Source organism: Aquarana catesbeiana, linkage group LG02, assembly GCF_042186555.1.
Source record: "Aquarana catesbeiana isolate 2022-GZ linkage group LG02, ASM4218655v1, whole genome shotgun sequence".
Classification (NCBI taxonomy): Eukaryota; Metazoa; Chordata; class Amphibia; order Anura; family Ranidae; genus Aquarana; species Aquarana catesbeiana.
In genome coordinates, this window is record NC_133325.1 from 300,938,554 (window position 1) to 300,951,894 (window position 13,341).

Sequence of the window (13,341 nt, forward strand, 5' to 3'; positions counted from 1 at the left end):
ATGGAATCCCTGAACTCAGTTCACCCTTTTAAGATAATTTGATGATTTTAAAATAATATTTACAAATTGGATACCTTTTTGACCACATTTGTATAGAGCTACTACATGAGTACAAGAAGGGCAAGGAATTGACAAATTATTATTTGACAAAGGAAATTCCCATACATTTTTGGAGGAGACAGAATAGGAGATGAGTCTAGCAACCTATGCAGATTAAAATGAATAAATGCAAAAGTTGATACAAAGATTATTCATCAATCATTTACATATTTTGAATCTAGGCAACATACAGTAGCCCAACCAAAGCGGCTCAATGCACGTAAACATTTTTTGTATCATCAGAGCAAAACAAATAGGTGTAGTGCTGACCTCTAGTGGTACATATTATAAACCCATATATTAGCTTACTATGCATTAATTTCCAGCAAATGATGCAAATACATGTTCCCTCAAGCCAAATGTGGCTATTTGTTAAAGACAGTCATATGTTGTAAGATCAGGAAGGAATTTTTCCCCTGCTGGAGCAGATTGGATTATGCTTCTTTGGGTTTTTTTGCCTTCCTCTGGATCAACTGTGGGTATAGGATTGTGTATATAGGATTGTATAATTAGTTTCCCCTCCTATTGGTTGAACAGGGTGGACTTATGTCTTTTTTCAACCAGATTAACTATGTAACTATGCATAACTGTCCAATCACTAAATTCCCCAAAATTTTCTGGCCAGTGGCCCATAGATATGACATTTCCAGCAATACAGCCAGATTGGGCAATGACCAATTCATATCATCCTAAAAGTTTTATAAAGAATTGCGAGCACTGAATAATAAGCTGTAATGCTAATTAACATGTAATAACTTTGGACATTTCCAGAAGATAAAGAGGCATAGGTTCAACAGGTCTCCATGTGACCCAGTCACCTGATCTTGAACAATGGCAGGTTTCTGAAATAAGCTAGTGCAGTGAAATTATTAATATATCCAATAATCTATGACAGTTAAACTTCATTTACTGTAGTCAGGTCAGAAAAAGATTAAAATGAATAAGAGGAGGTTGATTTACTAAACGCAAATATACTGTGCACTGCAAGGGCACTTCGAAGTGCACTGCAAAGGCACTTTAGGTGCATTTGCTCTAGATTTGAGGGGAAGCTCTGAAATGAGGGGAAGCTCTGCTGGTTTCTAACATCCAATCATGTACAAACAAAAATGCTGTTTTTTATTTCCGGTGTTTGTTATTGAGTATTCTTTGTAGAGTAAAGTTTTGCATGGTATGTTTGCCTTCAGTAAATCAACCCCAGTGTGTTACTATGGGTTGCTTCACTTGGCATACATTCACTGCACTCTGCACTACAATTAAGCAACACATTACTAGATCTGTCCACCCACAGGCTAAACAATATATCCTTCCATCTAGCACAGGAGTCTCCAAACTTTCTAAACAAGGGGCCAGTTTACTGTTCTTCAGACTTTAGGGGGGTCAGACTGTGGCCATTGGGAGTAGAAAAGGTGCCAACTTCAGCAGAAAAAAAAATGCCTTCTTTGGCGTCAGTGGGAGGGATTGTGCCCCATTGTTGGTGTCATTGGGAGAATTCGTGCCCCATCAATGTACATGCTGACTGGCTGCAAGGGACATCACTATCACTACTACTACTATGTTACTTTCACTTATCACTACATACCGTATCTTAAATAATGAAAACAAACTTTGGTTTTGTTTTTTCAAACTAAGACTACACTGATCAGTCATAACTTTATGATCATTAGAAGGTTAAGTGAATAACATTGACCATCTCATTGCAATGGCATCTGAAAATTGGTAGGATATATAGGGCAGCCCATAAACATGCTGTCCTTGAAGGTAATGTGTTGAAAGCATTCAAAAATGGGCATCACAGTTTGTTGTCTATGGGGCTGTGTAGTAACAGACTGGTCAGGGTTGACTTGGCTTCCAATTTAGGAAACAGCCAAAAGCACCTACAATGGGCACTTGAGCATCAGAAGTGGACCATAAAACAATAGAAAAAGGTAGCCTGTTCTGAGGAATCACATTTTTCTTTTACATCATGTGGATGGCTGTGTGTGTGTGTGCATCACTTACCTGAAGAAGAGATGGCACCAAGATGTAGTATGGGAAGAAGGCAAGCCAGCGAAGGCAGTGTGATGCTTTGGGCAATGTTCTGCTGGGAAACCTTGGGTCCTGCCATTCATGTGGATGTTACTTGACATGTACCACCTACCTAAACATTGTTGGTGACCAATTACACACCTTCATACAAATGGTATTCCCTTATGGTAATGGCCTCTTTCACCAGGATAATGTGCCCTGTCAAACTTCACAAATGGTTCAAGAATGGTTTGAGGAACACAAACATTCCCTAAACTAAGAACCTTGCTAGAAGCCATAAATTGGAATAAAATCTTAGGAACGAAGAACACGGAGGAGAGATAGGTTTGCTTTAAGAGCATATTAAATAAAGGCATTAGCCAGTGCATCCCATTGGGTAATCAATTTAAAAGCGTGAACAAAAGTCCTGGATGGCTTAACTCCAATGTAAAAATGCATATAAAAGCAAAAGAGAAGGTCTTCAAAAAAATACAAGGTTGAGTGATCATCATCAGCATTCAGACTTTATAAAGAATGCAACAAGAAATGTAAGGATGCAATTAGGGTGGCTAAGATAGAACAAAAAAGACAATAGCGCAGGAGAGCACAAAAAATCCCAAGAAGTTCTTTAACCACTTAAGGACCGAGCCTCTTTTTGAGATTTGTTGTTTACAAGTTAAAAACAGGTTTTTTGCTAGAAAATTACTTAGAACCCCCAAACATTATACATCTTTTTTTCTAACACCCTAAAGAATAAAATGGCGGTCATTGCAATACTCTCTGTCACACCGTATTTGCGCAGCGGTCTTACAAGAGCCCTTTTTTTTCTGGAAAAAATACACTTTTTTGAATTAAAAAATAGGACAACAGTAAAGTTTTTTTTATATTGTGTAAAATAATGTTATGCTGAGTAAATTGATACCCAACATGTCCGCCTCAAAATTTCGCCCGCTTGTGCAATGGCGACAAACTTTTACCCTTAAAAATCTCTATAGGCGACGTTTAAAAAATTCTACAGGTTGCATGTTTTGAGTTACAGAGGAGGTCTAGGGGCTAGAATTATTGCTCTCACTCTAACGATCACAGTGATACTTCATATGTGTGGTTTGAACACCGTTTTCATATGCTTCATATGTTCACTTCTGCATGCAAGCTCGCCGGGACGGGGCGCGTTTAAAAAACGCAAAAAAAAATTTCTTATATATTTTACCTTTTATTTTTATTTTTACACTGTTCTTTAAAAATAAAATGGTGTCACTTTTATTCCTATTACTAGGAATGTAAACATCCCTTGTAATAGAAAAAAAGCATGACAGGACCTCTTAAATATGAGATCTGGGGTCAAAAAAACCTCAGATCTCATATTTACACTACATTGCAAAAAAAAATGGCCCTTTAAGAGCTATGAGCGGAAATGATGTTTTGAAGTCGCTTACGCCCTGCAATGGTATGGAGATGGGTGGGGCCATCTTTCCGTCAATCATCTCCATGCCACTGACGTGAGAGGATCCGATCGCCTCCACCGCTGCCGATGGCTCCGGTAAGTGGCGGAGGGCACCGGAGCGCGGTGGGAGGGGGGCACTTCTCCCGCTGCAGATAAAAGTGATCTTGCGGCGAATCCGCCGTAGAGACCACTATTATCGGAAAGAGGACCGCCGGGTGAAGAAGAGGATACCGGAGTTATGGCAGCTAGCTGCTGCCATAACAACAATATTCATCTTCAAAGTTATGGCGTATATTGGCGTAAGTTGGTCCGTAAGTGGTTAAGTATGTAAACAGTAAAGAAGGGAGGACAGACCATATTGGCCTCATAAAGAATGAGGAAGGACATCTGGTTACAAAGGATGGGAGATGGCGGAGGTATTGAATTTATTCTTCTCCTCAGTCTTCACAAGGGAATCAGGGGGCTTCAGTAACCAAAACTGCAGGGTTTAGCCTCGTGACACATCACAGGAAGCACCCTCATGGCTAAGAGAAGACAGAATTAGAATTAGACTTGGGAAACTTAACATTAATAAATCACCAGGACCGGATGGCTTGCACCCGTGGGTGCTTACGGAACTCAGTCAAGTAATTGCCAGACCATTGTTCCTAATTTTTACTGACAGTCTACTGACTGGAATGGTACCAGCGGATTGGAAAAAAGCCAATGTAGCCCCAACATTTAAAAAGGGCCCAAAATACATCACTGGGAATTACAGACCAGTTAGCCTAACATCAATAGTATGCAAGCTCTTAGAGGGGATGATAAGAGACTATATACAAGATTTTAGTAAAGAAAATGGTATCATTAGCAGTAATCAGAATGGATTCATGAAGAATTGTTCTTGCCAAATCAATCTATTAACCTTCTAGGAGGAGGTAGGTTAAATCTAGATAAAGGAAGGCCCGTAGACGTGGTGCATCTGGATTTTGCAAAAGCATATGACACAGTTCCCAATAAACGTTTACTGTACAAAATAAGGTCCATTGGCATGAACCATAGGGTGAGTACATGGATTTGAAAACTGGCTACAAGGGTGAGTACAGAGGGTGGTGATAAATGGGGAATACTCGGAATGGTCAGGGGTGGGTAGTGGGGTCCCACAGGGTTCTGTGCTGGGACCAATCCTATTTAATTTGTTCATAAATGACCTGGAGGATGGGGTAAACAGTTCTATCTCTGTATTTGCAGACGATACTAAGCTAAGCAGGGCAATAACTTCTCTGCAGGATGTGGAAACCCTGCAAGAAGATCTGAACAAATGAATGGGGTGGGCAACTACATGGCAAATGAGGTTTAATGTAGAAAAATGTAAAATAATGCATTTGGGTGGCAAAAATATGAATGCAATCCATACACTAGGGGGAGAACCTCTGGGGGAATCTAGGATGGAAAAGGACCTGCGGGTCCTAGTAGATGATAGGCTCAGCAATAGAATGCAATGCCAAGCTGCTGCTAACAAAGCAAACATAATATTGTCATCATTAAAAAAGGGTTTAACTCCAGGGATAAAGCGATAATTGTCCCACTCTAAAAGACTCTGGTCCGGCCGCACCTGGAGTATGCTGTTAAGTTCTGGGCACCAGTCCTCTGGAAGGATGTACTGGAAATGAATGAGTACAAAGAAGGGCAACAAAGCTAATAAAGAGTCTGGAGAAGAGACGCTTGAGAGGGGATATGAATTTAATTTACAAATACCGTACCGGTGACCCCGCAATAGGGATAAAACATTTTCGCGGAAGGGAGTTTAACAAGACACGTGGCCACTCATTAAGATTAGAAGAAAATAGGTTTAACCTTAAACTATATAGAGGGTTCTTTACTGTAAGTGCGGCAAGAATGTGGAATTCCCTTCCACAGGCAGTGGTCTCAATAGGTTCAAAAAACTATTAGATAAGCACCTGAACGACCACAACATACATGGATATACAATGTAATACTGACATATAATCACACACATAAGTTGGACTTGATGGACTTTTTTCAACTTCACCTACTATGTAACTATAATATATGTAAGATATGTAAGCACCATCATAAATTAACAGCTGTAGTAAAAATACACAATTGCAAAACATATATATAGTGAGAAAAATATGTACTTTGACATGTGAACAAGTAGCCTCATCGCTTGAACAGACACCTCCTGATCTTTGTCCAAAGTCATTGATATAATGCGTTCCTAGGAGACAAAAATAAACAAAGACTACATATATACAGGAATTTTTAATCCAGACATCTGAAAATTAAGAAATGTAACATAATGGAGGAAAAAAATCTGCTCTTTCTGCTTTACTAGTAGGCTGTGGTGCTTTCCCTTTATGGGCAAATACTTTAGATATGTAAGACATAAAAAGCAAGATAAATACAGAAAAAGAAAATACAAAGTTTGATTGCTCTTTGCAGTGATGAAGGATTAGAACACATACAGTATGTCAAACACAAGCCCGCGGACGAATACGGCCCGCCAGGCCTTGTCATGTGCCCCCCCCCCCCGAACCCTACACTCTATACATAGTGCACTCCTGAACCCTGCACTCTGCTTAGCTCACCCTTACACCCTGCACTCTGTACATAGCGTACCCCTGAACTCTGCACTCTGTGCACAGGGCACTTCTGGAACTGCTCTCCGTACAAAGCGCAACCTTGAACCCTGCAATCTGTACATAGCGCACTCCTGAACTCTGCACTCTGTAGGTAACATAATCCTGAACCCTGCACTCTGTACGTAATGCACTCCTGAAATATGTGCTCTATACGTAGTGCACCCCAGATACAAACGGCCCTTTGAGGGCAACCATACTGCTGATGAGGCACACAGTGTAATTGAGTTTGACATCCCTGGGTTAGAACCTCTGTTAGGTTTTCAACGCTAAGACATTTACTTTCAGTTCCTGTATGAGGTACATGAGGGATCAAAGGGACAGGAAGGGATGAGAAATCTCTTGAACCTGAGACAGCATCCAACACATTTGATGTTAGAGGAGTTGGGAAGATTCAAAACTTCTATGAAGTTTTAATGCAGTCTGTGCCTTTCTGTCCAACTGACTCCCATTTCTTGCCTTGGTCATAAAACAACTAGGAGGAAATCCCCCCAACAAAGTCACACACAGAAATAAAAGTATCTTGTGCTGTCTATGTTTGCATTGTTGAATGCCAACCAAAATTGGTATTTCTAGTTTTGGATAGCCTAGGGAAGGTGAGAGCTTTTGTCAGGATTTTACAACTGTCTATATTTCCAATACAGATATTTCAACTCACTTCCTTCTCTGGAGACACAGAGGAAAGTGAGATGTCCCCAAAAGGGAAGAAAGTCCCACATTTGACAATTGTTAAAAAAACAGCAGTCCCATTTGAGAGATCTTCCACTTTACTCCTATTTCTGGTGACACCTGTAAACTTTTACATTTCCATTCACTTTATATTCCAGTGACAATGATCATCAGTACTGAAATTAGAGTGAATCTCCTAAATGGAAACACAAAGAGCAACGTAGAAAATGTAATTCTTCCCCATTCTACCCACACTTAGGAAGAAATAATCTTTTACCCATATACTACTTTAAACACAACTTAAATACCTTACCTTAAACCTTGCTGTGAAAAGATCCATTTTGGTAACAAGATCTTTTTTCTCATAAAATCCCTGCAGAGCAATAAGACTTTTCAAGCGTACATCTGGAATCTAAAAGTAACCATGAAAATAAAAATTAAGAGAGGGAATATTTAATGAAAGACAGCACAAATAAACATGTATCCTTCATGTGACATAGAAAACAGAATAATTGTACATGAAAAAGCCCCATATTTGCTTTCTATGTAACATGAGCAGCATGTTATGCACACTCTAATCCATGCTACCCATAAATGCTACAGTTACCCACCTCTGGTGTAATGCAAAAAATAATATAAAAAATCCATCATAAAATCTACAGTATACACCCATTGCTGCCACCATTACTGACTTTAGCAGGCTTGAATGGAGGAGAAGATTTGGATGCCGCACACTGGATGTAGTCAAAAAACTTCACTTTATTGAAAAAATGGGATCATCAAAACAACAAGACTGTCATGCAGAAAGTACAGGTAAGCTGACGCGTTTCGCACTCAGGACTGAGTGCTTACTCATAGCTAAGAAATATTAAAAAGACAAACTCTGATATAGCTCAATGGAGTATCACATGATTGCCCAATTAGATGGTCATTGAGTCTCAGCTGGAAGCCAATTTAATGAGGTCTTGGCATCTGCTGGCTATTTGGTGTGTTAACTGATTGAGAAATGTTTTCAAAACCGTGACATGTAAATAGATGACAAAGAATGTGAAAAAAGATGTGTATATGTACATGTGTAGGCAAAAAATATATATGTGTGTATATATATATAGTGAATCCTATCAATAAACGTGTATATAATAATGAATGTACTTCTATAACGTGTATATATGAAAGGTGATAAGTATCAAAAAAAGGGGTTACTATTAAGTGAAAGGAAAAAATGTGTAAAAAATATTTCTCATTAAAAAAAGAGAAAATATATTGATAAAAATATTCAGACAACGTGCAAAGTAAATGTGAAGAGTGAATGTAATGAAACTATATGTGAACAAAATATATAAATATGATGAGACTCTCTATAATATGCCGGTGAAGTGGATGAAGCTCTCTATAATAAGCCGGAATAATACAGGTGAAATATAGAGCAATGTGACCTGAAATAATGCGTGATATGCCCGCGGTTGATAACAAGGTACATATAGGGCCCTATAATAATAAAAATAAACTGTGGGATTCAAAGACATGATAAATGTTAAAATATGTTAGTTTGTGATCCGTCTCGGGTGGCTCATATAAAAGCATACTTTTATATGAGCCACCCGAGACGGATCACAAACTAACATATTTTAACATTTAGAATCACTACGCTACAAGTCAGTCTACTGGGACCCTGCATATATCACTGCCATTTGACCAGATCAGGGCTACCCTGATCAGCGTGATTTTATGTCTTCGTATCCCAGCCTATAGTATCTTACTTGTTTTTCATTTGTCCCTTTTTGTGATCCCTTAAACTTGGGTGACTGGCCGAGACCTCTACCAACTTTATTACCATCACTATAATTCCATCTAGACATTTAGTGTGACACAGACTAGCGGCGTTCTATTACTTTGAACACCGCTGCTTCATTCTTGAAATTCTACACACACCCTGCTCTCGGCCAGGCTCATCATTTAGAATCATTACGTTACAAGTCAGTCTACTGGGACCCTGCATATATCACTGCCATTTGACCAGATCAGGGCAACCTTTATCAGCGTGATTTTATGTCTTTGAATCCCACAGTTTATTTTTATTATTATAGGGCCCTATATGTACCTTGTTATCAACCGCGGGCATATCACGCATTATTTCAGGTCACATTGCTCTATATTTCACCTGTATTATTCCGGCTTATTATAGAGAGCTTCATCCACTTCACCGGCATATTATAGAGAGTCTCATCATATTTATATATTTTGTTCACATATAGTTTCATTACATTCACTCTTCACATTTACTTTGCACGTTGTCTGAATATTTTTATCAATATATTTTCTCTTTTTTTAATGAGAAATATTTTTTACACATTTTTTCCTTTCACTTAATAGTAACCCCTTTTTTTGATACTTATCACCTTTCATATATACACGTTATAGAAGTACATTCATTATTATATACACGTTTATTGATAGGATTCACTATATATATATACACACATATATATTTTTTGCCTACACATGTACATATACACATCTTTTTTCACATTCTTTGTCATCTATTTACATGTCACGGTTTTGAAAACATTTCTCAATCAGTTAACACACCAAATAGCCAGCAGATGCCAAGACCTCATTAAATTGGCTTCCAGCTGAGACTCAATGACCATCTAATTGGGCAATCATGTGATACTCCATTGAGCTATATCAGAGTTTGTCTTTTTAATATTTCTTAGCTATGAGTAAGCACTCAGTCCTGAGTGCGAAACGCGTCAGCTTACCTGTACTTTCTGCATGACAGTCTTGTTGTTTTGATGATCCCATTTTTTCAATAAAGTGAAGTTTTTTGACTACATCCAGTGTGCGGCATCCAAATCTTCTCCTCCATTCAAGCCTGCTTTGCCTAGCATTCAGCCAGCACCTGGAGCTCTTCTGCTCTGAAACTTCTACTTACACCTGGGTCAGTGTCAGCCTGAGCGGTGGAAACACTTTCTTTACCATTACTGACTTTAACCGCTGTCATCTGGCAAACATTAATGAGCACACATTAAATGCCTAAGGCCTTGATTCAGCAAGCTGCAATGGTGCAAATGTAGCATTAAAGCTAAGTATTCAGCATACAGCTAAATATGTGAAATATACTTATATGGGCAATTTTACCTGCCAAAGGATTTGTGTGTATGTCCATCTACGCCTGAGATTTACACAGCTCTGCCAAATAGCACAGCCCTGTTTGGAAGGGTAGAAGACCTATTTTTTTGCTGCAGTTAAGTAACACTTACAGGCCTCCTCCCCAACACCCAGCCTGTAACTGAACAGGGAAAGGAGAAGAAGACAATGATGAATTCATTTCTCCATCACTCTGTGTTCTCCTCCTATTAGCTTACTTGTTTTTAGCACATTATTACTGACACATAGCTGATTGTCTCTTTGTGTTACTTCTATCACTCCCTCTCTGAAATAATTCCTAAAGTTCTGCTTTAATATATCATTACATGCGCTTAAGTGCAAGCAGTGTCAGTACCTGAATTTGTCCTGGTATCAGTCCACTGCAGTTCCTGTATAACACAGCTGGACTGTGAGATGAAAAAGCAGCAAAAGGAGCCTATCAGTTTATGATGTTGGTTTATGTATGCTTTTAGGATTACAAAGCAGAGCAAGAGAGAGATAAGCTCATCACTGTGCTGCTCTCCATTCACTATCCAGTTACAGGCTGGGATGGGTCCAGGATGACTTGGGATCACAGGAAATGCTGATGCTAAGGACATCTCATGGCAGAAAACAAGTGCTGTTGGGAAATATCTGGATTAAAGTGGTTAAAACATTTCAGACATGAAATATGAGCAAAACATATTCCTCTATATTATGTACCTGTCTCTATTAAGAATACTAAGTATCGCTTCTGTCTGCTGATTTCTTCCTCTGCTATCAGCATGAGCCTCTATTATGACAAGTTACAATATGGGAAGATCTCCCCCAGTGGGGTTTTTCCGCAGCAAAAATACAAACGGTTAAAAGAATTTTTTATCGAAAATTGGCGAAGTAGCATGGACACACAAGCGTTTAAAATATGAGCTCTGGTCGGGGGATATGACACCATTCAAAATTCTACAAAAATATGCAAACATAAAATAGTACACAGCATTAAATCAAAATGTCTGGTATGCAAATTACCAACGCGTTTCGACCTGCACGGTCAAAGTCTTCCTCAGGGAATTGATTTGTTGTCAAAAAATATATATATTGTTTACACTTATTGACATAGTTTCATAGAGTATACAAAAACAGTTTTGTTTGTATTATCGAAAAGGAGTAGAATTTTCATGGGGTATAGTTACCAAGGGTGTAGATAAACAATCTCCTGACCAGAGTTCCTCTAAAATCGATCAGATGGTCCCGTATGTTCGTACCATATGCATTCCAAGGAAGAACAGATCCGTCCCTTTTGTGACTTACAAGGAGTCACACTAAAAAACAGCCAACAAGGAATGTGATGGGTAGAGGGGTTCCGCACTTGCAGCAAAACCCCAATAGGTGTCATCCAATTATAACATGAATTTAAGTTCAAATTTGTTCTAAAAAAAGGGATTACCTATTTTTTGTCTATAGTGCTAATGATTACCACATATTAGATCAAAAGTATTGTATGTCTTAGTGAGTTATGCATGTGATGAGATGTGACAGTGAATGGTGTGAATAGGGGAAAAATAAGAAGTGATGGTAAGGATTACCAAGATTATGAAAGGGTGATACCCATAACTGTATGGGAAGGCGATAAAGAATTTGTTACTAACGAGTGGGGGAAAGACTTGATGCTTGAAGTAATCTGATATGGTGAGAATGCAAGTGATGAGGACTGAGTGAGAAAAGAATACAAGGAAATGCTTAGTTGGGGAGTTGGAAAAAATAATGATGGTGAAAGAAAAAATGGGAACTGGATAGGTTGCCTAAGAAATAAGCAAAAGAATAAAATTGCTTATGGGTGTGAAAATGTGGTTGGGTGGATGCAATATTGTGATAAAAAAATAAAATTTGTATGAAGCACAAACCAAAGCACAAACACACCCGTGGAACAAAGGGGAACAACATTATGGAGAAATGTATCAATAACATGAATTATATTGGATAATGGTGCAATTGATTGTGTGAATAATAGAAGGTAAAAAAAGTGAAAGAGTGTTGTTTGTTGTGATTGTAAAAATATATTGCTCTGTTTTGGCACACTACTATTACATATCCCTCGACCAGAGCTCATATTTTAAACGCTTATGTGTCCATGCTACTTCAACATTGGTTGACACCACCTCCGCCATTAAGGTATAATCAATTTTATTAACTCTTGGAATTATTTCCCTAAGTTTTCCAGCACAACAAGTATACACTATAGGGTTTGTCACAACAAACAACACTCTTTCACTTTTTTTACCTTCTATTATTCACACAATCAATTACACCATTATCCAATATAATTCATGTTATTGATACATTGCTCCATCATGTTGTTCCCCTTTGTTCCACGGTTGTGTTTGTGCTTTGGTTTGTGCTTCATCCAAATTTTATTTTTTTATCACAATATTGCATCCACCCAACCACATTTTCACACCCATAAGCAATTTTATTCTTTTGCTTATTTCTTAGGCAACCTATCCAGGTCCCATTTTTTCTTTCACCATCATTATTTTTTCCAACTCCCCAACTAAGCATTTCCTTGTATTCTTTTCTCACTCAATCCTCATCACTTGCATTCTCACCATATCAGATTACTTCAAGCATCAAGTCTTTCCCCCCACTCGTTAGTAACAAATTCTTTATTGCCTTCCCATACAGTTATGGGTATCACCCTTTCATAATCTTGGTAATCCTTACCATCACTTCTTATTTTTCCCCTATTCACACCATTCACTGTCACAGTGACGATCTAATATGTGATAATCATTAGCACTATAGACAAAAAATAGGTAATCCCTTTTTAGAACAAATTTGACCTTAAATTCATGTTATAATTGGATGACACCTATTGGGGTTTTGCTGCAGGTGCGGGACCCCTCTTCCCATCACATTCCTTGTTGGCTGTTCTTTAGTGTGACTCCTTGTAAGTCACATTAGGGGCGGATCTGTTCTTCTTTGGAATGCATATGGTACGAACACACGGGACTATCTGATCGATTTTAGAGGAACTATGGTCAGAAGTTTGTTTATCTACACCCTTGGTAACTATACCCCATGAAAATTCTACTCTTTTTTGATAATGCAAAGAAAACTGTTTTTCTATACTCTATGAAACTATGTCAATAAGTGTAAACAATATATATATTTTTTTGACAGCAAATCAAATCCCTGAGGAAGACTTTGACCACGCAGGTTGAAACGCGTTGGAAATTTACATACCAGACATTTTGATCTAATGCTATGTACTATTTTATGTTTGCATATTTTTGTAGAATTCTGAATGGTGTCATATCCCCTGACCAGAGCTCATATTTTAAATGTCTGTGTCCATGC

At 38.3% G+C, this 13,341-nt stretch overlaps 1 protein-coding gene across 4 annotated transcripts in view; it reads right to left on the reverse strand.

Annotated features, from left to right (window-relative positions):
• The window catches only part of LOC141127799 (cohesin subunit SA-2-like), a 139,873-nt gene that overhangs the window by 72,042 nt on the left and 54,490 nt on the right, over window positions 1–13,341 (reverse strand). For all 4 annotated transcript variants that reach the window (XM_073614584.1, XM_073614587.1, XM_073614586.1 and 1 more), the window contains exons 12-13: window positions 7,172–7,270; window positions 5,689–5,768 (exon numbers count right to left, since the gene is read on the reverse strand). In XM_073614584.1, the coding sequence (XP_073470685.1) occupies window positions 5,689–5,768; window positions 7,172–7,270 (179 nt within the window). The remainder of the gene's footprint in view (window positions 1–5,688; window positions 5,769–7,171; window positions 7,271–13,341) is intronic.